This window comes from Pelodiscus sinensis, chromosome 4, assembly GCF_052426305.1.
Source record: "Pelodiscus sinensis isolate ZL-2025 chromosome 4, ASM5242630v1, whole genome shotgun sequence".
NCBI lineage: Eukaryota > Metazoa > Chordata > Testudines > Trionychidae > Pelodiscus > Pelodiscus sinensis.
This window is the reverse complement of record NC_143055.1, coordinates 116,549,791-116,570,674: the sequence shown is the minus strand read 5'-3', so window position 1 is coordinate 116,570,674 and position 20,884 is coordinate 116,549,791. Positions and strand designations below refer to the sequence as shown.

The following is a 20,884-nucleotide window of genomic DNA, read 5'->3' as shown; positions in this document are numbered from 1 at the left end:
TGTAAAAGAGCCAGGAGGACACTTCTGCTCTGACTCTAGAAGACACAACACTGCCAACACTGAGCTCTTTGTAGTGCACTATGAATAAATAAGTGAGAGCTGGAGAAAAAGTGTGGAATTAACCACTAAATTACAAACCAATTTTGTATTCTGACATCCGAACATCAACACAATCTCTACGGGGATTTATAACTCTCTCTCTTCCCTTCATTATTATTGCATGGTATTAAGTATTTTCCATCCCTTTTACTCAACTGTACTTGTGATGCTTTGCACAATTTTATTTATTCAGATGAACTTTACTGGACAGAGTTACAAATACTTAAATAAATTTTTTTTTTAAATTCACTGAAAAGTGTGTAATTGAATTCAGCTATCTCCTGTTGCCCAAGCCTTCTACTCTGAAACTCACAGCAGAATTCAAACAGCATCAGTATTTGCTACAAGGCAGCTTGAAATTACATATTTTCACTTCAGATCTTAATAAACCAATGGATCAAAAACACATTAGGGGGTCTTGGCTTCTGGAGATCCTCAAGCCTGGTTGGTACAGAAATCCTTTCCCCCAACTTTTAAAGAGAAATACATCATACTGCTCTATGACAGAACAATAATTTGTTTCCAAAGGGGTCAGCTCTGACAGAAATCATAATTCTCCAGATCCAGTTCCCAGCCATCTCAGACAAACCCAGTGCTAAGCAACAGACTATGATAGGGGTTCCCAACCACTGGCCCGCAGACTGGTGCTGGCCCATGAACCATTGGCTGCTGGGCTATGGTGGTTGCCAGATCTGAAGCCAGCTTGTTTATGATGGCTCTGAGGGCCAGGGCTGGGGTACACTCTGGTCCCGAGTTGCCGCACAATGAAGCCGGTTTATTCATGATGGCCCATTGGTGGACTGATAACATTGTATTTCCATATTCATTATTTGTATAATGAACATGCAAACATGCAAATATAATGGTGCTGGTCCACCAAAAGTTTGTGAATGGGTTTGCTGTCCATAGTATGAAAAATGTTGGGAACCACTGGACTATGATATGCTAGTCTCTACTCTGCTCTTCAGTCCACTGCTGCTAAATTCCTCCTAACTCTAGAAAGCACTTCCACCAGCGCACTGACGAACAAAATCAACTTGAATGTCTAGAAAGAAAGGATACTAAATAGCATTTAAGAGGAAAATGAAATTTTCCAGTCACAGTGGAAGTCAGCACTCTGAGAAACACAAACATCTCCCATGTTGGGCAATGTGTGCACATATTTAAATGTGGCTCGTTTCTATTCCAAGTAAAGGGGTTAACAATGTTCTGTACCCAACACACAATTCACACTGCTTAGACATCTCAGGCAGTACAGCTAATCAGTTAGTATCAGGCTTGGAACTCTACATACATGGTATCTGTAGAACTGGTTATGATAACAGAAAATCTTTCAATAATCTACATTCATATGTATATGTGCATGAATTAGTGTATTTATTATATTGAACATCTGTCTTTTATGTCTATCTACAGATACTGGATATACACATGTATACATTCATTATGCATATTCACAAAATGTATGTATACACTGATGTATACTCGAGTTATAGACAGAAAAAGTTAGGTATATTGCTATACAAAGCAACAGCAAATATGTATTTCAATTGCAAATTCTTAGCACAAAAATAGTACACAGAGAGGTATATCAAAGTAATGTAAGAGCAAGCAGTGATCAACAACACAGGAACTTCTTTCATCATTATTTTCTATTTACAAAGACATATTTATACATTTTGTCATCTCCTGGGAGCTAGCACTTACCATTAAAAGTACAATGAATGAGGTTCTTGTTACCTTATGGCCCTTTAATAATGGGAAAATCTCAGAATTCAGATTGTGGTATGGAAGAACAAAGCATGATGGAGAGACAATTAGTTCAGCATGTGAGAGAAATCATTATGCAAAGACAACATGGAGTTTTGGGTGAGTTGTTTTGTTTTGTTTTTTTCTTTCTATGAATTATTGTCCCGTTGTCAAACTCTTCCTCCAATCAAACTTTAATTTAAATTAAATTAAATTAAAATTGATTAAAATCATTTAGGGCAGGGGTTGTCAACATTTTTTCTGTCTCCTCTTTGGAAATATTTTAGGCTGTGACCCCTGCAAAAATGTTAGGAAATTACCTAATTATCTCAGAAGCATTAAATGAGGCGCAGAATCATGATCCTTGCCGTCAAAAGCACCAAAACCTTTACAAAAGTGTTTGAAAACACAGTATTCCATATTTCCCAAGTAAAGGACATTCCTGGGGGGAGAGCTGTTTGGGGGATGGGTACAAGAATACTATATCATTTCATCCTTCCTTCTGTGCTGTGCTTGGTGGCTGCACTGCCTTGAGAACTAGGTTCCTGGCCAGCAGCTGCCACTCTAACTGCCCAGCTCTGAAGGCAGTGCCTGCACCAGCAGCAGCACAGAGGTAAAGGTGGCAGTACCATTTCATCTTGCAACCTGCTCTATAATAGTTGTGAGACACATAGGCTCTGACTTCCTTAGTTCAGTGGGCAGGAGGCAGGGTACTCAACCTCTGAGCTGCCCCAAGCTCAGACCCCATCCCACTCTACTCCTTGCCCCAAGTCCTCACTCCTATTGCCCCAGCACCTCCTGCGTGCCTCTGAACAGCTGATCATGGCAGGTGGGAGGCCTGGGGCAGGGAAGAAGCTGATCTGAAGGGCTGCTTGTGGGCAGAAGGGCCAGGCACTGATCCACGGAGCTGTTGGTGGGTGCTGAGTGTCCACAATTTTTTCCTTGAATGCTCCAAGCCTGGAGTCCTATAGTGTCAGCATTTATGGTGAGGCTCCCTTTTAGGTCAGAATCCCCAGTTTGAGAAACACTGATCTACAGAATATAAATTACAAGCCTTTACATGTTAATGTAGAATCTATTCACTGCAAGTCTGCTAGAGTTAGATGGTAAGGAATATGGCATTTACCTTAAGGGCATCCTGAGTATCATCCAAGCAGTAGACTCGGATGTTATATTCCAGCGACGAGCAGGAGAGTGGCCCGAAGATGGCCAGCTTGAGACGTTTTGCTGCTGTTTTGTTGGTTGACTGTCCCACCAAGGCATAGGTGCTAAGTGTTTCTGTCAGGATATGGCAGGATTCTGGGTCTAACTGGATGTAGCAGGGGGTGGTGAAGTTCTCCTCTCCAACCATCACTACATCCTAAGAAATAAACAAGTAGAATTAGAGAGCCAAGTCCAGTCAACAGAGAAGCCCAGGATTGGGCTAGTAACCAGACAAAATCTACTCAGAGATAGAGCTTTGTTTGCTGAACTCCATCAACTTAAATGTTCACCCAAGAACCAGAAATTATCTCAAGTCCTTCCTGCTTGAGTCATTTTATTAATCAACATGTAACATTCTTAAAGGTATCTTTTAAGAAGTGGAAGTCCAATCCTAGTGAGATAAATAGAAAGGAACATAAACACTGTCAAATCAAGTGTAAAAATGTAATAAGAAAAGCAAAAAAAGATTTTGAGGAACAGCTAGCCAAAAACTCAAAAAGAAATAACAAAATGTTTTTTAAGTACATTAGAAGCAGGAAGCCTGCTAAAAAACCTGAGAGTCCCCTAGATGATCGAGCTATAAAAGGAGCAATCAAGGACGATAAAGCCATTGCGGAGAAACTAAATGATTTCTTTGCTTCAGTCTTCACGGCTGAGGACGTTGGGGAGATTCCTGAATCTACACCGTCCTTTGTGGGTGATGAATCTGAGGAACTGTCCTGGATTGAAGTGTCATTAGAGGAGGTTTTGGAACAAATAGAAAAACTTAATGTTAACAAATCTCTGGGACTGGATGGCATTCATCAAAGGGTTCTAAAAGAAATAAAATGGGAAATTGCTGAATTATTATCTGTGGTTTGTAACCTATCCTTTAAATCGGCTTCCGTACCTAATGACTGGAAGGTAGCCAATGTGACACCAATATTTAAAAAGGGCTCTAGAGGCGATCCTGGCAATTACAGACCGGTAAGTCTAACTTCAGTACTGGGCAAATTAGTCGAAACAATAGTAAAGAATAAAATTGTGAAGCATGTAGAAGAACATAATTTATTGGACAAAAGTCAACATGGTTTCTGTAAAGGGAAATCCTGTCTTACTAATCTGTTAGAGTTTTTTGAAGGGGTTAACAAACATGCGGACAAGGGGGATCCAGTAGATATAGTATACTTGGATTTTCAGAAAGCCTTTGACAAGGTCCCTCACCAAAGGCTCTTGTGTAAATTACATGGCCATGGGATAAGAGGGAAGGTCCTTTCTTGGATTGAGAACTGGTTAAAAGACAGGAAACAAAGGGTAGGAATAAATGGTAAATTTTCAGATTGGAGAGGGGTAACTAGTGGTGTACCCCAAGGGTCAGTCCTGGGACCAATCCTTTTCAACTTATTCATAAATGATCTGGAGAAAGGGGTAAAGAGTGAGGTAGTAAAGTTTGCAGATGATACAAAACTGTTTAGGATAGTCAAGACAGAAGCAGACTGTGAGGGACTCCAAGAAGATCTCACTAAACTGAGTGATTGGGCAACAAAATGGCAAATGAAATTTAATGTGGATAAGTGTAAAGTAATGCACATCGGGAAAAATAACCCCAACTATACGTACAGTATGATGGGGGCTAATTTGGCTACGACAAATCAGGAAAGAGATTTTGGAGTTATCGTGGACAGTTCTCTGAAAACTTACACACAGTGTGCAGCTGCGGTCAAAAAGGCAAATAGGATGCTAGGAATTATTAAGAAAGGGATAGAAAATAAGACCCAGAATATCTTACTGCCCCTGTATAAAACTAAGGTACGCCCACATCTTGAATATTGTGTACAGATGTGGTCTCCTCACCTCAAAAAAGATATTTTGGCCTTGGAAAGGGTTCAGAAAAAGGCAACTAAAATGATTAGGGGTTTGGAACGGGTCCCATATGAGGAGAGGTTAAAGCGACTGGGACTTTTCAGTTTAGAAAAGAGGAGACTGAGGGGGGATATGATAGAGGTATATAAAATCATGAGTGGTGTGGAGAGGGCCGATAAAGAAAAGTTATTTATTAGTTCCCTAAATGGAAGAACTAGAGGACACCAAATGAAATTAATGGGTAGCAGGTTTAAAACTAATAAAAGAAAGTTCTTCTTCACACAGCGTGTAGTCAACCTGTGGAACTCCTTGCCAGAGGAGGCTGTGAAGGCTAGGACTATAATAGAGTTTAAAGAGAAGCTAGATAATTTCATGGAGGTTAGGTCCATAAAAGGCTATTAGCCAGGGGATAAATTGTGTCCTTGGCCTCTGTTTGTCAGAGGCTGGAGAGGGATGGCAGGAGACAAATCACTTGATCATTGTCTTCGGTCCATCCTCTCTGGGGCACCTGGTGCTGGCCACTGTCGGTAGACAGGATACTGGGCTAGATGGACCTTTGGTCTGACCCAGTACGGCCGTTCTTACGTTCTTATGTTCTTATATTCCTAGCTGGAGGAACAGGAAGATGCAGTTGGGTGCTGATGGTCTGTACCTGCCATTGGCTACATAAAACTTATGATTGTTTTATATGTTGCACGTAGGTGCTTTTAGAGTGAAGAGTAGAGCTGAGTAAATAATGAAAAATACCACCATAACTTTGCAAGAAAAATGCAATTACACTGGTTGAATGAGCCATTTGATTAATATTATTTGACCAGCTCCAGGCATGAACACTCTATATATTATCTAAGGATGAGTCTACACTGCACCATTATTTCAAAATAACAATGCTAGCATCTACACAGCCATTGTGTTATTTCAAAATAATTTCAAAATAACAGATGGATTATTCTGAAATCTTTAAACCTCATTCTACGAGGAATAATTCCTATTCCAAAATAGCTATTTCAAAATAAGGCACGTGTAGAAGCTCTACTTATGCTATTTCAAAATAGCCCTTCACCAAGGCCATTCTAAGTTATTCCTCCTCAGTGCCTCCTAGGGCTCTAAATTGAGATAGCATGTCTACATTAGGGAAGCCTGCCTTAGACTAATTTTGAGGCTTCCTTTCAGTGTAGACGTGCTATTTCGAAATAAGCTATTTCAGAATAACTATTCCAGAATAGCTTATTTTGAAATAAGTGTGCAGTGTAGACATACCCTAAGTGAATAATAAAAAGTCTTAATTTATTAATTTTCATAATCAGTGGCTGTTAGGATTCAGACAGGAGAGGTAACCTGTCTGACGTGATAGTGCCACGTATACAAAGAATATTACCTGTTGCTTTATCAGAATAATTCCCCATGACTACACTGCAGGGACCAGGCAAAACAAATATAGACAGAGATCATTTTCATTTTTTTCCCTGTGCTTAGAAGAAAACAGCCCCCTCCCCCCGCTATGTTCCCTATTCGGCATTGTACATTATAGTCTACACATGGAACTATGTTCTTCAACTGGATTTGGAAAAAAGAAATAAAAGGTGATTGTCACAGATTGTGGTTCTGCACTGCAAAAGCAGCTTTGGGCTGCCTGAGGCTCTGCAGAACTCAGCCACACTATCTTTCCTGTCATGAGGTGAGTAGGTGGTGTCTGGCAGTGGACTGAGCAGCTGGATTCTACCTGCGTTTGGGAGCAGATTCAGGATCCCAGGTTGAGGAAAGGCACAGCTGCAAAGGCAACATCACCTCCTGAAGGGCAGAAGACAGATTGCCATCTGCAATGCTCATTATACCCCCCCTACTGGCCACGTCATGAAACATTTATACTGGCCCTGGCAGGAACTCCTTGCCTATGGCAATCTAAGCATCTGTTGGGGGATGGAGATGGAAGAATTGTTCCAGTAGAGGGAAGAAGATGGGACTCACTGTGCTGGAGCCAGAGACCTTGTGGACTCTGCAGACAGCATGCAAGCCCTAGTTTGGTGTCAGCGTGAGTACTTCCAGCAGGCAACAACTCTTTCAAGGACAAGAAAGGAGACTCCAGGAAAAGAAAATCAGGGGATGCTAGTAATGAACAGAAAATGAATGAGCAACGTATGTACAGTGCTGTGAGATACTTCTCTGAAGTACAGATTAGTCAGCTAGACGTGCAAGTATTCACTGGCCTAGAAAGCACCCCCTGAAAAGCTTTTGGAAAAAAAACTGGTGCCACAGGCAATATTCCTTCAAGGATAGCCCTGAAAATGAGTCCTTACGGCTGTCAGTCCAGATGCCATATCAGTTGCACTGCCCTCATTAAAATCTGCTCAGAGAAAGAAGCCATGGGGTACCATGTTTCATGACACAGTAAAACAGGCTTTTCAGAAGCACACAAGTCTGCCAGGAGAAGGGTATGGGGAGGTGGCATCTCACAGAGTGTACATACTATGTAGATACCTTCAGTGTCTCTTCCTGATAAAATAAAATAAAATCTTGGCACAGGATCATTGTATCACTGCCTAACCATGGGAAAAGGATAGCATTAATCTTTTCCATCCATGTACGTATTTTTCCATACTAATGCAGAATAAATGTTATGTGCACTGAGCATGTGTGAATGTGCACCACCAGTAGAAACAACACACCTAGCTCTGCTAATCAGCGGGGATGCATTTGAATTTCTCCTGAGTGGCCACACAAGTATGCAGCTTACAGGAAACAGTGACCTGGGATCCAGTTACTTCAGCATTACCAGTGCTGACTTCAAGCATTCTGTCAAACTCATCAAGGTGTGTTTTGCTCTAGTACTCTATAAGGCTGCAATGCTGCATTCTGGTAGCATAACTCAGATCAAGAAGCAGTGATACAGCAACAGCCTATGAAAATGACTGTACCTCTGAGAATTGCAAGGAAGAGAGATAGGATATACTCAATATGAAATGCACAAATATAGCCCAAGTTCAACAGCTGAGAATTGTTTGCAGCACTATTATCATCTGTTATCCTGGTGAACCCAGCACTACAAACTAGAGAGGTAGGAACCAGCTTAGAAAATATTTTCCCTCTTCTAGATTTGATCTGGAACTGAACTTTTCTCAGTGTTTTTCATTTGTCCTTTCTTTCTCCTTGCCACCACTTCACCTCTCTGGCCATTAAAGACTGAAACCTGATGGGTCAAAATCCCACAAAGAAGGACACTGTGCTACTGTATCTAGTCCAACCAGAACAGGAGGTATTAGAAATACCCTGTGAACATATGTCTTCATGAAACAGCTGAGGAGGTCTTCTTAGTTTGCCCAAAGATCCAACCTTTAGATTTTTATCTACACTGAGCCTATACTCTAACCCTGAGGTTCATTCATCAGTGGTGTAAGCTAAGTTTACAACATTTTAAAGGGAACTTCAAAGGAAAGTGAATCTCCATTAAAGAACGAGTAGGATCCCTCCACTGGGTAATGAATAGTTTTTCTGTCATTTTAGTTTTAGCACACAGTTCTAGCATTAGTAAAAGTCTGTATTTATAGAAAACCAGTCCTTATACATAACTGTAAAACTATTTGCTATTTATCACTGGTTGATATTGTACCAACATTTCTTTCTCTATCTCAAACTGCATGCTAAAGTGTTACAAGCTCCTTCTGCAGTGCAGGGCATGCTCAGTGTCCTCCCTTGGTTGGTAGCCAGGGAAAAGGAAGATGAGATAAATCCAAAAAGACAGCTCTAATTCTATCCCTGCTGATTGTGTGCACTTGTTTGAAATAGCATGCATCGACCAGGAGCATGCCTTGGTGCATGGCGAACTGCAGAGCTAGGGGAAGAGAGGAGCTAAGGAAAAATACAAGCCACCTTGCAGAAGGACTCAAGATGAAACTCATTGTCCTTAAGTGCTGTGGCAAGTGGGCAGCCCTAAGGTTAAATATTTCTCTTGTGCCTGAGACCAGCCTGCTAAAGGTTAGGTTCTCAAAGGTAAATCCACAAGGTCGATAGCACAGAAGAGTCAAACAGAAAGCACTGTGCAAGTTTTCCCCAGACAATTCTGTTGACATACATCCAGGCCTCTTTTGAGCAGACCTGGCTAGTCATACGGAATTGTGCCACTAAATTCATTTTGGGTCATAAACAAAAGTGCAATAGAGCCCGGGTCAGATCCCCACGTCCATTTCACTCTTGGCCTAAATTATATTTGAACCCAGTTCTCCAGAACTGAGAGAGGTGTGTGCTCTATAAAGCACCAATAAGTAAATTTTTCCAGTGTTATACTCATGAACATCCCAAACGTTAGGCATCAACGTTATCTGTATATGTTTAGGATTTTCTTTTTGTTTCCATAAGCTAAAGATACGAGTGCTGTATTCAGTCTGTGAACTCACCTCCCACTGTCCCTGGGCTGCTTGGTTCTTCAGCTGGATCTTCCAGTCCTCTGTGTTCGGTTCTGCACAATGGTGCATGGTTAGAATGACAGGCCGTGTCAGCAGTGCTCCTGGAGGCCCGCAGCTCACCACGGGGGTCAAAAGGGTTTGACTGTCTTCCACTGGTGGCCTGACAAGATTACGGAGAGACATGTTTGTTAGCTAAATTCAAAAGGACCTAGATACAGCTAGAGAGAGGGGGAAAAAAAAGTCCTTCTTGCAAAAGGATTGGAAACACACTGCACACTTTCACAACAATTTTTGTAAAAAGCACTTGTTTGTTGGGGCAGGGCGAATAAGGAGCAAATAGCATCTCATGTTTACAGAGCATTCCTAAGGATCCCCTAAGATGTGCTGACCACATACACAGGCATCATTTCACTCACCATTGAAATGCAGCCAGTGGTGTTTAACATAGGAAACAAGTGAATACGGGCTCTTGAAAGAACCACAAGTGAGAATTTTTCACTCTCTAGGCAAGAAGAATCATAGAACACAAGGAGAATATGAAGTAACGACCATATCAGAAACTCCATGAGAGGATTTTCATAACTGGAACATTCATTTACTATGGGCACATTTTAAAAAATGCATTCTGGTTTTAGATTCACCAATATTCTGATATGATTACTAGATCCAATGGTATTCCCTTAAATAAAAAAGGAAGAATTCTGCTAAAACCAGTAATATCCATACAACCAGAATGAACTTTTTAAATGTTTCCACCGGGGCTACCTTTAGTGTTTATGAGAGGAAGAAAAAGTGAATAGATAGGCATAATATGTCACACATACATACAAGACTATACATACAAATGTGGTAATGAGGAAAGTGCCAGTGAAATATTTGCAATAACGGTAGAGTAAATTAAAACAAAGGAAATTTTGTAGTGATTTAGCAATGGACCACCAGGAATCGATGACAGGAATGTAAAATTTTAAAAAATCCCAGAATAACTACTGGGGACTTTAAAACTATAGGATGCTGTACTCACAAGTGACCCAAACATCTGGTGGATGACAAAAATAGTGAAACAAGGATCATCTAAGATATCCCTAAATTATACAGAGGACAAACTCATGTTCTAGAAATTCCGAGTAAGAACATGAGACCAACAGGGCTTAGTGCAGGCAAGTTACTTAACTTTAACATAGTATGCAATGAACCCATTGGGTTCACAGGAGCCTGGGTGGCTCACAGTTGAGTCCCATAGATCCAATTCTGCACACACTAATCATGCAATAGATCTGTATTCATTTAAGCATTGCCCTTGATTTCTTTGGAACTACTTATACTAACCAAAGTATGCATGTGTGTGTCTGCAGGCTTTGGATAAAATTTTCAGAAAAGTCCATGTACTTAAGGAGCGAAAATTCTATTTTCAAAAGTGACCCAGAACTGAGTCTCATTGAAAGACAAGTTTTTAAAGTCATTTTTGAAAGTGGGCCTATGGTTCCTTTTAAAATTCTACCCCTTGTCAGTACAGTTATTGGTAAAAAGCAGATAAAGGAAGGTTGATATTGAGCTGAAATTATATAAAACAGCAAATCCAGATTACATGTATCTGTGGGTCCTACGAGAATTAGCTAATAAATTTACTAAACCAATGGTAATTATATTTGTAAAGTCATGGACTGACCAATGTAGTACGTATCTTTCAATAAAAGTAAAATACAGCAATTCTGTCAATTACAATCTTCTAGCCTGGCTGTTTTGACATGACAAAACAAAATGCAAATAAACTCTTGAACAAACAATCATGTATGGGAATAATACTCCTACAGATTTTTGAAGGAATCTCTTCATTAACTTCACTGGGAACTGGATAAGTCCCTTACAAAACACACACACACAAATTATAAGTTTATACTTTCAACAAAATATTTATTAGTCAATAAATAATATTTAAATAATTTAATAGTAAATGATCTAAAAACCATACACAGACTTATGTTTCTGTCCCGTGCTTTGGAAATTAGTGGATTCAGATTTTTTTTTTTTTTTAAACTCCTGGAGGAGACTTTCTTGATAAGTTAAAAAGACTATAACTTAATATTAGAAAATCTTTAAAATCACAGTTCTTGTACTGAAAGTCACAATTGTGGCAAATCCACAGACTTAATCATACAGTTAACTTAAATCCATCTAAAGTACAACTGAACCATGAGGGGCAGAAAAAAAGCTTTGACTAATAAAGACCAAGTCATGTCACATAAACATGAAAGATTTTTGGACTGACCTACAAAATTAGTGGACAAAATTAATGCAGGAGAAATAATACATCTTGCCTTTAGTAAAGCTTCTTTTACAGTATCTTAAAAATGTCTGAAAATTAGTTACATTTGGTGTGGATATAAGCACTTTTGTATGGAATAAAAAGATTGGCCATAAAAATAGTAATGATAGTACTTAGAGTGATCTCAAAGAAATATTACGTCCAGCAGTGGTCAATGACAAATTTTCATCATAATGTAAGAAACATTAGGGATTAGATTCTGATCTGCTTTACAATGTACACAGACATTTACGCATTTGCAAACTGAGTACAAATTAAGCCTAAAATACTATATGATCCTAACTTAATGGAACCATGTTTAGGGTGTTAGTGTAAACAAGGTCTTAGTGTAAATCTGAACTAACTCCACTGAAGTCAGAAGAGCTACTCCTGGTTTACATTACTGTAAATGAGAGCAGAATTCAGCTTTCGTTTACTGAAGCCCATGAAAAATATGCAACTGGAAGTTCTTAAAACATTTCCACATACTTTTCTCTCTTACATTTGTTAGTTGTGAACAACCTGCTAATAAAATCCCCCATTTAGTCACAATATACAGATTTTTCACACCCAGCTTTATGCTTTTAATTGAGTTATTAATTCAAGTAGGTCCAACTGCCATTGTTGTCTTTATTTAGGCTGCAGATGTGTGCACTCTTAGAGAAATGCCCCCTTTTCTACAAGCACACATTGTAAAATCCACAGTTAGCACTGCTGCTAGCAATCATAGTTGTTCTAAAAAAAAAAACCCTCACAACAAAATAGGAAGCAGAGTGGGAAGAGAGAAATAAATAACACATACCAACAGCTGGTCACCCTTTTAGTCAGGTTAACATAAAGTTTGGAGAGAGGGATATTTTATTTTCTCCTTACTGCTAGTCTAGGTTTTTGCTGTCTCTTCCCCTTTTATGTTAAAATCTAGTGACCTAGATTGAACCTAGGTTATCTCTGTCCAATTCTCTCTATAGAGGAAAGAAGAAATGAAGGGTTTCTCTCCCTTTTGCTGGCTGTTGGGGCATTTTGGCTCTTGTTTTGAATTTTTAACTGAAATTAATGGGCAAGCTATGAAATCTAGGAGATTATTTTTGTCTAGGATAATTGGGGAGAATGGTATGGAGGGGAATGGAGGAGAATGGATTTTAGCAGATTCGTTTCCCACTAAACTAAAAGTTTACTGGTGAAAACAGCAAATTTTCCTGGAACAAATTAATCAGCAATTCCACAGCTATTGGTTTCTGAAGGATGGCTTAGCTCTCTCAACAATAAGGTTTGAAATTGCTCGATTACCCAGAATCATGAGTCCAAATCCTGTCGGGGCTGACTCAGCCCCTCTTTTTTCTTCTGAGATAGACAAATTGAAATCCACACAACTTTCAGTTTAAGTGGGTCTCTTGGGTGCGATCTTCGGAACTGATGTCCTGTCTGCTCTTTATGGTTGTTAGAATTCCAGTGGTACTTTTTATGTGGGTCTTCGTTGCAGAGTCAATGGCTAATATTTCCTCTCCCCAGCAACTGCAATAGCTGCATTTTTTTGGTTGATATTGTACGCAGCTATGAAGTGCTTTGGAGTGAAAAGTGACATAAAATTGTCTTCTTATTCTGTACCCAGAATTTTTAAATGAGGACTTTGGTGCAGCTGTTCTGAAGAGCACAAGACACTTTCCCTGATTTTGTGAATTACTGTCTCATTTACATCTCCACACTGTCTCCTGTTGTACCTATTATACTATGGTGCCTGGTGCAGGAACAAAATCCTGATATCCTTTGCTGTGCCATATTTAAGAACATTCTTGCCTCTGACTAGATTATATAACAATAGATGCTGTCTAAATCTGTGCAGATCCTACAAGGACTGGTTCACATAAGAACACAGGAACTGCCATATACAATCAAACCAAAGGCCCATCAAGAACATAACCCTGTTCCTAGAAATGACTAGTCCCAGCTGTTTCAAAAGAAGGCATAAAGCTTGTATTAAGGCTAATTATTCAATAACATGGTCTACAGAAGCCTGCAGTTTGGAGCATGTGGTAGTGAACCCTAAAGAGGATCCCTATTGGAGGATCTAATTAGGAAGTCCCTCAAAACACATACATGAGTCAGGGACTTCGTTGATCTTTTGGGGAGTCTAAGAAATTGTTTAGTCTGCTTACCTTAGTTCTAGCTCACAAAGAAATATTCCTTCTAACTTCCTAGGCTGTAATACATACGCATGCAAGAAAAGACTTGGCCTTTTCAGCTTAGAAAAGAGGAGACTTAAGGGGGGATATGATAGAGGTCTATAAAATCATGACTGGTGTGGAAAAAGTGAGTAAGGAAAAGTTATTTACTTATTCCTACCTATATAAGAGCCAGGGGTCAGCAAATGAAATTGATAGGCAGCAGGTTTAAAACAAACAAAAGGAAGTTTTTCTTCACTCAGAGCACAGTCAACCTGTGGAACTCCTTGCCAGAGGATGTGGTGAAGACAGGATTTTAACGGGGTTCAAAAAAAGAGCTAGATATAGTCATGGAGGTTAGGTCCATCAATGGCTATTAGCCAGTAGAGGTAGGAATGGTGTCCCTAGCCTCTGTCTGTCTGGATATGGGTGACAGGAGAGGGATCATGTGAGGATTACCTGTTGTGTTGTCTCTCTCTGAGGCATCTGGTATTGGCCACTGTTGGAAGACAGGATGCTGGGCTAGATGGACCTTTGGTCTGAGCCAGAATGGCCATTCTTATGTTCTCCTTATCTATTTTTGCCATTAAGAGGAGGAAGGAACAAGACTGTCTCTTCCCCCTCCTTCTGCTTCCCAAATCCAGCAAACCCTTAAATGTTCACAAGATGTAGTTCTTCCCCATGCATTGTGGGTCCTAAGGAGGTAGGGATCAGGCAGAAAGTTGTTCATCCATTGCCTTGCTCAGGAGAACAGGATAGGAAAACCCTTCATCTCCCACTCCAGCAACTCTGCACTAAGCTGCCAGAGCAGACAGTTCCCTGTAAGACCCAGTACAATAGCAACAGATCCCCCATGGATTCCCTAGAAACCTACCAAACAATTTGTTAGCAATTCCTTAGCACATGATTGATAGGGAAGACCTGATAGTTGACTAGAAATCTGACTAGGATAAAGTACAAACTCCGGCCTCTTAGTGAACAGCTACTACAATACATGAGCATTTCTCTCTCTTGCAACTCCATGGGATTAGATTACGATATTTCTTGACCCTCTCCTTCAAAAAAGACACATGAGATAGGAAGAACCCCAGGTGACATTCCTCTGAAGGTAGCACTTTCATTAGCCCAGGGAGGAAGCCACCTATCCCCAGGAGGCAACAAAGAGGGAAAGAGGACACTGAGCACTCTTGAAGAGAACAATGGTATGTAGGGAGTCATGGGGGAAGAGGGTGGCTGTTGAGCATTTTGAAGAACATTCCTGTGGGCTTTGCTGAGCATTTCCCCACTGTGCAAGCATCCTCCTCCCCACCACAACCGTTCACAAAACATAGCAAATATTCAACTCTGACAGTGCAAATGGGCTTTAAAGTCAACACGAAAGCTTCACTCAGCTCTGCTACTGCCCGGTGGGAGCCAGCTGGCAGAGCAGCATGCTCAAAGCAACAGGAATAAAGCATATAAGCAGAGTAATAGAAAAACATCCCAGTAGAAAGCTGTAAATAAAGAAACCCACTCTTGTCATGAACTTACAGACCTGTCCCCACTCTAACATATTTGCACCAAACAACTACCTTGTGATTACCTTTAAGGGGAAGCAGAAAATATTATGAAATATTAGAGCTCCACTTCACAATGGGAAAGGTAATGTTTTCTCAGAGATCTTCCTGCTTTCACACACTTTAATAGGGACGAAATGAAACAAACATCTCAGAGTGTTCCGGCACCCAGTCCCTTCAATCAATGAAAACACAGTGCTAGTAGATTGCTGAGGGAACTCTTGTCAAATTCTTGTTACTAGAGGATTCCTGCAAAATCAGTCTGGGAGAAGAGTTTAGAAGTGCATGAGAAGAAATAGAAGTAAGGGATTTGCAGGACTTTGAGGAATAACAGACTTTCTGATTCAGCTTGAGCTATTAGAATTGCTTCATATTTTTCTGAAACAAGTGTGAACTAAATTTCACATATGTCCCCAAGCACAGAATCACAGAATACTAGAATTGGAAGGAATTGGAAGGAACCTTGAGAGGTTATCAAGTCCAGACCCCTGCAGTCCCTGACAGGAGTTTGTGTAACCTGTTCTTAAAAATCTCCAATAATAGAGATTCCACAAAGCTCCCTAGGCAATTTATTCCACTGTTTAACCACCCTGACAGTTAGGAAGCTTTTCCTAATATCCAAACTAAACCTCCCTTCCTTCAATTTGAGCCCATTGCTTCTTGTCCTATCATCGGAAGTTAAAGAGAATATTTTTTCTCACACCTCCTTGTAACAATCTTTTAAGTACTTGAAAGCTGTTATTATTTCCCCTCTCAGTCTTCTCTTATCTATACTAAACCCATTTTTTTCAATCTTCCCTCATAGCTCATGTTTTCTAGACCTTTAATCATTCTTGTTGATCTTTTCTACACCTGTTCCAATTTCTCCACATTTTTCCTGAAATGTGGTGCCCAGAACTAGACACAATCTCCAGCTGAGGCTTAATCAGTGCAGTGCAGAGCAGAGCAGAGCAGAGCAGAGCAGAGCAATTACTTCTTCTGTCTTGTTCACAATGCTTCTAATTAATACATCCCAGAATCATGTTTGCTTTATTTTGCAATAGTGTCACACTGTTGACTCATATTTAGCTTGTGATCCACTATAACCCCTAGGTTCCTTTCTGTAGTGCTTCTTCCTAGGCAGTCATTTCCCATTTTGTATGTGTGAAATGGATGGATCCTTCCTAAATAGAGTACTTTGCAGCATGTAATAAAGGAGAGTAAGTATGTATAGGAGAAGTAAACCTGGGATATATATTCTAAGTGCCATTACAGCCACAGAGAACCACCCCCAGTAGGAGTGTGGGTTACATAAGTATAGGGATGGTTATACAAGAGATACGTCTATACAGCAATATTATTTCAAAATAACTACAAAGCAGGCAGTTATTTCAACATAATATTGAAATACTGTCATAGAATCATAGAGCTGGAAGAGATCTCAGGAGGTCATCAAGTCCAGCCCCCTGCCCAAGGAAGGACCAATCTCAACTAAATCAACCCAGCCAGGGCATTGTCAAGCCAAGACTTAAAAACCTCTAGGGATGGAGATTCCACCACCTCCTTAGGTAAGCCATTCCAGTGCTTCACCTCCCTCCTAGTGAAATAGTTTTTCCTAATATTCAACCTCGACCTCTCCATTGCTTCTTGTTCTGCCACCTGTCACTACTGTGAACAGCCTCTCTCCATCCTCTTTGGAACCTCCCTTCAAGAAGTAGAAGGCTTCTATCAAATCCTCCCTCACTCTTCTCTTCTGTAGACTAAACAAACCCAAATCCCTCAGCCTCTCTCATAGGTTATGCGCTCCAGCCCCGTCACCATTTTGGTCCCCCTCCGCTGGACCCTCTCCAATGTGTCCACATCCTTTCTATAGCAGGGGACCCAGAAATGGACACAATACTCCAGATGTGGCCTCACCAGAGCCGAATAAAGGGGAATAAAAATTTCTCTGGATCTGCTGGCAATGCTCCTCCTAAGGCACCCTAATATGCAATTAGCCTTCTTGACTACATGGGCACACTGTTGACTCATATCCAGCTTCCCGTACACTATAATCCACAGGTCCTTTTCTGCAGAACTGCAACTTAGCCATTCAGTCCCCAACCTGTAACAACGCTTGGGATTCTTCCATACCAAGTGCAGGACGTCCTTGCTGAACCTCATCAGATTTCTTTTGGCCCAATCCTCTGATCTGTCCAGGTCACTCTGGTCACTATCCCTGCCCTCCAGCATATCTATCTCTCCCCCAACTTAGTGTCATCTGTGAACTTGCTGAGGGTGCAATCCATCCCCTCATCCAGGTCATTAATAAAGATGTTGAACAAACCTGGTCCAAAACAGATCCTTGGGGTAATCCACTAGAAACCGACCGCCAACCTGACACTGAGCCATTGATCACTACCCATTGGGCCCGACAGTCTAACCAGCTTTCTATCCATCTTACAGTCAATTTATGCAATTCATATTCCCTTAACTTGCTGGCAAGAATATTGTGGGAGACCGTATCAAAAGCTTTGCTAAACTCAAGGTATATCACATCCACTGACTTTCCCATCTCCACAGAGCCAGTTACCTCATCATAGAAGCTAATCAGATTGGTCAGGCATGACTTGCCCTTTGTGAATCCATGTTGACTATTCCTGATCACTTTCCCCTCTTCCAAGTGCTTCAAAATGGATTCCTTGAGGATCCTCTCCATGATTTTTCTGGGGACTGAGGTAAGGCTGATCAGTAAGTAGTTGCCTGGATTGTCCTTCTTCCCTTTTTTAAAGATGGGCACTACATTTGCCCTTTTTCCAATCATCTGGGATCTCTCCTGATCTCCAAGAGTTTTCAAAGATAATTGCCAACGCCTCTGCAATGACATTTGTCAACTCCCTTAGTACCCTTGGATGCATTAAATCCGGGCCCATGGATTTGTGAAAGTTCAGCTTTTCTAAATAGTTCCTAACTTGTTCTTTCCCCACCAAGGGCTGGGGAAATAATGCATTGCCTAGTGCATTTGTCAGGGAACTGACCTTGTCCATAATGACAGAGGCAAAGAAGGCATTGTGTACTTGAGCTTTTCCCACATCATCTGTCACTAGGTTACCTCCCTCATCCAGTAAGGGCCCCACACCTTCTCTGATCGCCCTCTTATTGCTAACATGCCTGTAGAAACCTTTCTTGTTATCCTTCACATTCCTTGCTAGCTTCAATTCCAATTGCGCTTTTGCCTTCCTTATAACACCCCTGCATTCTCAAGCTATATATCTATACTCCCCCTAGTCATCTGTCCAAGTTTCCACTTCTTATAAGCATCCTTTTTGTTTTTAAGCTCACCAAGGATGTCCCCAGTAAGCAAATCTGGTCACCTACCATATTTGCTTTTCTTGCTGCACATAGGGATGGTTTCTTCCTGTGACTTTAACAAGGCTTCTTTACAATACTACCAGTTCTCCTGGATTCCTTTTCCCTTCATGTAAGCATCCCAGGGAATCCTACCCATCAGTTCTCAGAGGGTATGTCTACACAACGTTAATTCGAACTAACTTAGTTTGAATTAGTTAATTCGAACTAAGCTAATTCGAATGAACGGATCCAGACTAAAAAACTAGTTCGAATTAGCGTTTTGCTAATTTGAACTAGCATGTCCACATTAAGTAGACCCTGAACCGGACTTAAGGATGGCCGGAAGCAGTGCCGGCAGGGCATCAGAGGAGGACTTAGAGCGTGGAGATGCTGTCTCAAGCTAGCTGAGGGCTGTGCTTAAAGGAACCCGACCCCCACCCTGGACAGACAGTTCTCAGGGGTGCCCCGCTTGCAAAGCAGTCCTGGCTTGGATTGCCCGGAGTACCCACACTGGGCACATCACAGCACTCGGCCATCAGCCCGGCTGCACTTGCCGCAGGCTGCCATCTGGGGAGAGGGGGCAATTGGGGGGCTGCAGGAGAGCTTCCACCCCCAGAAGCCCGCAGAGCCAGCCCAGTCCTTCCCATCGGGGGCTCGTACCCCATTCCTCCCTCACCTCCTTCCACTTACCCTTCCCTAGCCCCTCTTCTTGATGTACAAAATAAAGGACAATTGTGTTCAAAAATAGAATCTCTCTTTATTGAACAAAACTGGGGGAGACTGGGAAAAGGAGGTGGGAGAGGGGAAGAGAGAGGCTGGGAGAGGGGAGGGCAACTAAAATGATCAGGGCTTTGGATCAGGTCCCATATGAAGAGAGGCTAAAGAGACTGAGACTTTTCAGCTTAGAAAAGAGGAGACGGAGGGGGGACAGGATAGAGGTCTCTAAAAGCATGAGTGGGGTGGAGAGGGTGCATACAGAAAAGTTCTTCATTAGTTCCCATAAAGAAGGACTAGAGGACACCAAAGGAAAGGAATGGGTAGCAGGCTTCAAACTAGTAACAGAAAGTTGTTCTTCACAAAGCAAAGAGTCAACCTGTGGAACTCCTTGCTGCAGGAGGCTGTGAAGGCTACAACTAGAACAGAGTTTAAAGGGAGGTGAGATCAAGTCATGGAGGTTGGGTCCATGGAGTAGTATTATCCAGGGGGTAGGAGTGGTGTCCCTGCCCAAGGTTTCTGGAAGGCTGGAGAGGGATGGCATGAGACAAATGGCTTGGTCACTGTCTTCGTTCCATCCCCTCCAGGGTCCCTAGGGTTGGCTGCTGTCGGCAGACAGGCTTCTGGGCTAGATGGACCTTAGGTCTGACCCAGGACGGCCATTGTAAGCTCAGGGCTCAGGGTCGGGGGTCTCAGTGGACCCCCTTGATTCTCTTGCACACCTGCTCCTGGGTGGCCAGGCTGGCAGCTCTCCTGCCCTAGTCGGCCACTTTCCTGTGCCTAGTGCGGACATCATGGACGATGTCCACGATGTCCGCACTAGCCCAGGTGGGTGCCCGCCTCTTGCGGTCCCGGGCAAGCTCCCGGGAGCCGCCAGCCTGGTCCCGGGAAGAGGGGGAGGGCTGGGGGGCATCAGGTGGGTGGCTCGATCCATGCCAGGTGCAGGGTCTGCTGGCTGGGTGCTGGCAGGCTTGCACCTGGCATGGGCACCGTAGCCAGTTCGTGCCCCTTTAAGGGGTCCGGGGCCGGGAGGGGGGCAGACGAGTTTCCCTGGTGTTGGCCAGAGTGGCCACCAGGGAAACCTGGGGAGGGCTAGCCTCCCACTAGTTCGAATTAAGGGGCTACACACTCCTTAATTCGAACTAGCTAGTTCGAACTAGGCTTAATCCTCGTAAAATGAGGTTTTCCTAGTTCGAACTAAGTGCTCCGCTAGTTCGAATTAAGTTCAAACTAGCGGAGCACTAGTGTAGCGCCTATGAAAGTTAGTTTGAACTAACATCCGTTAGTTCGAACTAACTCTGTAGTGTAGACATACCCTGAGGGAGTCAAAGTCTGCTTTTCTGAAGTCAAAGGTGTGTATTTTGCTACTCTCTTTTCTTCCTTTGGTCAGGATCCTGAAATCTACAATCTCATGATCACTGCTTCCCAGGTTGTCACCCACCTCTACTTCCCCTACTAGTTCCTCCCTGTTTGTGAGCAGCAGGTCAAGCTGTGCATGGCCCTTGGTCGGTTCCTTCAGCACTTGTACCAAGAAGTTATCCCCAACAT

At 42.0% G+C, this 20,884-nt stretch overlaps 1 protein-coding gene across 2 annotated transcripts in view; it reads right to left on the bottom strand.

Moving 5' to 3' along the window:
• The window catches only part of UNC5C (unc-5 netrin receptor C), a 422,927-nt gene that overhangs the window by 24,287 nt on the left and 377,756 nt on the right, over positions 1 to 20,884 (bottom strand). For both annotated transcript variants that reach the window (XM_006111944.5, XM_006111943.5), the window contains 2 exons: positions 9,285 to 9,453; positions 2,975 to 3,208 (listed from right to left, as the gene is read on the bottom strand). In XM_006111944.5, the coding sequence (XP_006112006.1) occupies positions 2,975 to 3,208; positions 9,285 to 9,453 (403 nt within the window). The remainder of the gene's footprint in view (positions 1 to 2,974; positions 3,209 to 9,284; positions 9,454 to 20,884) is intronic.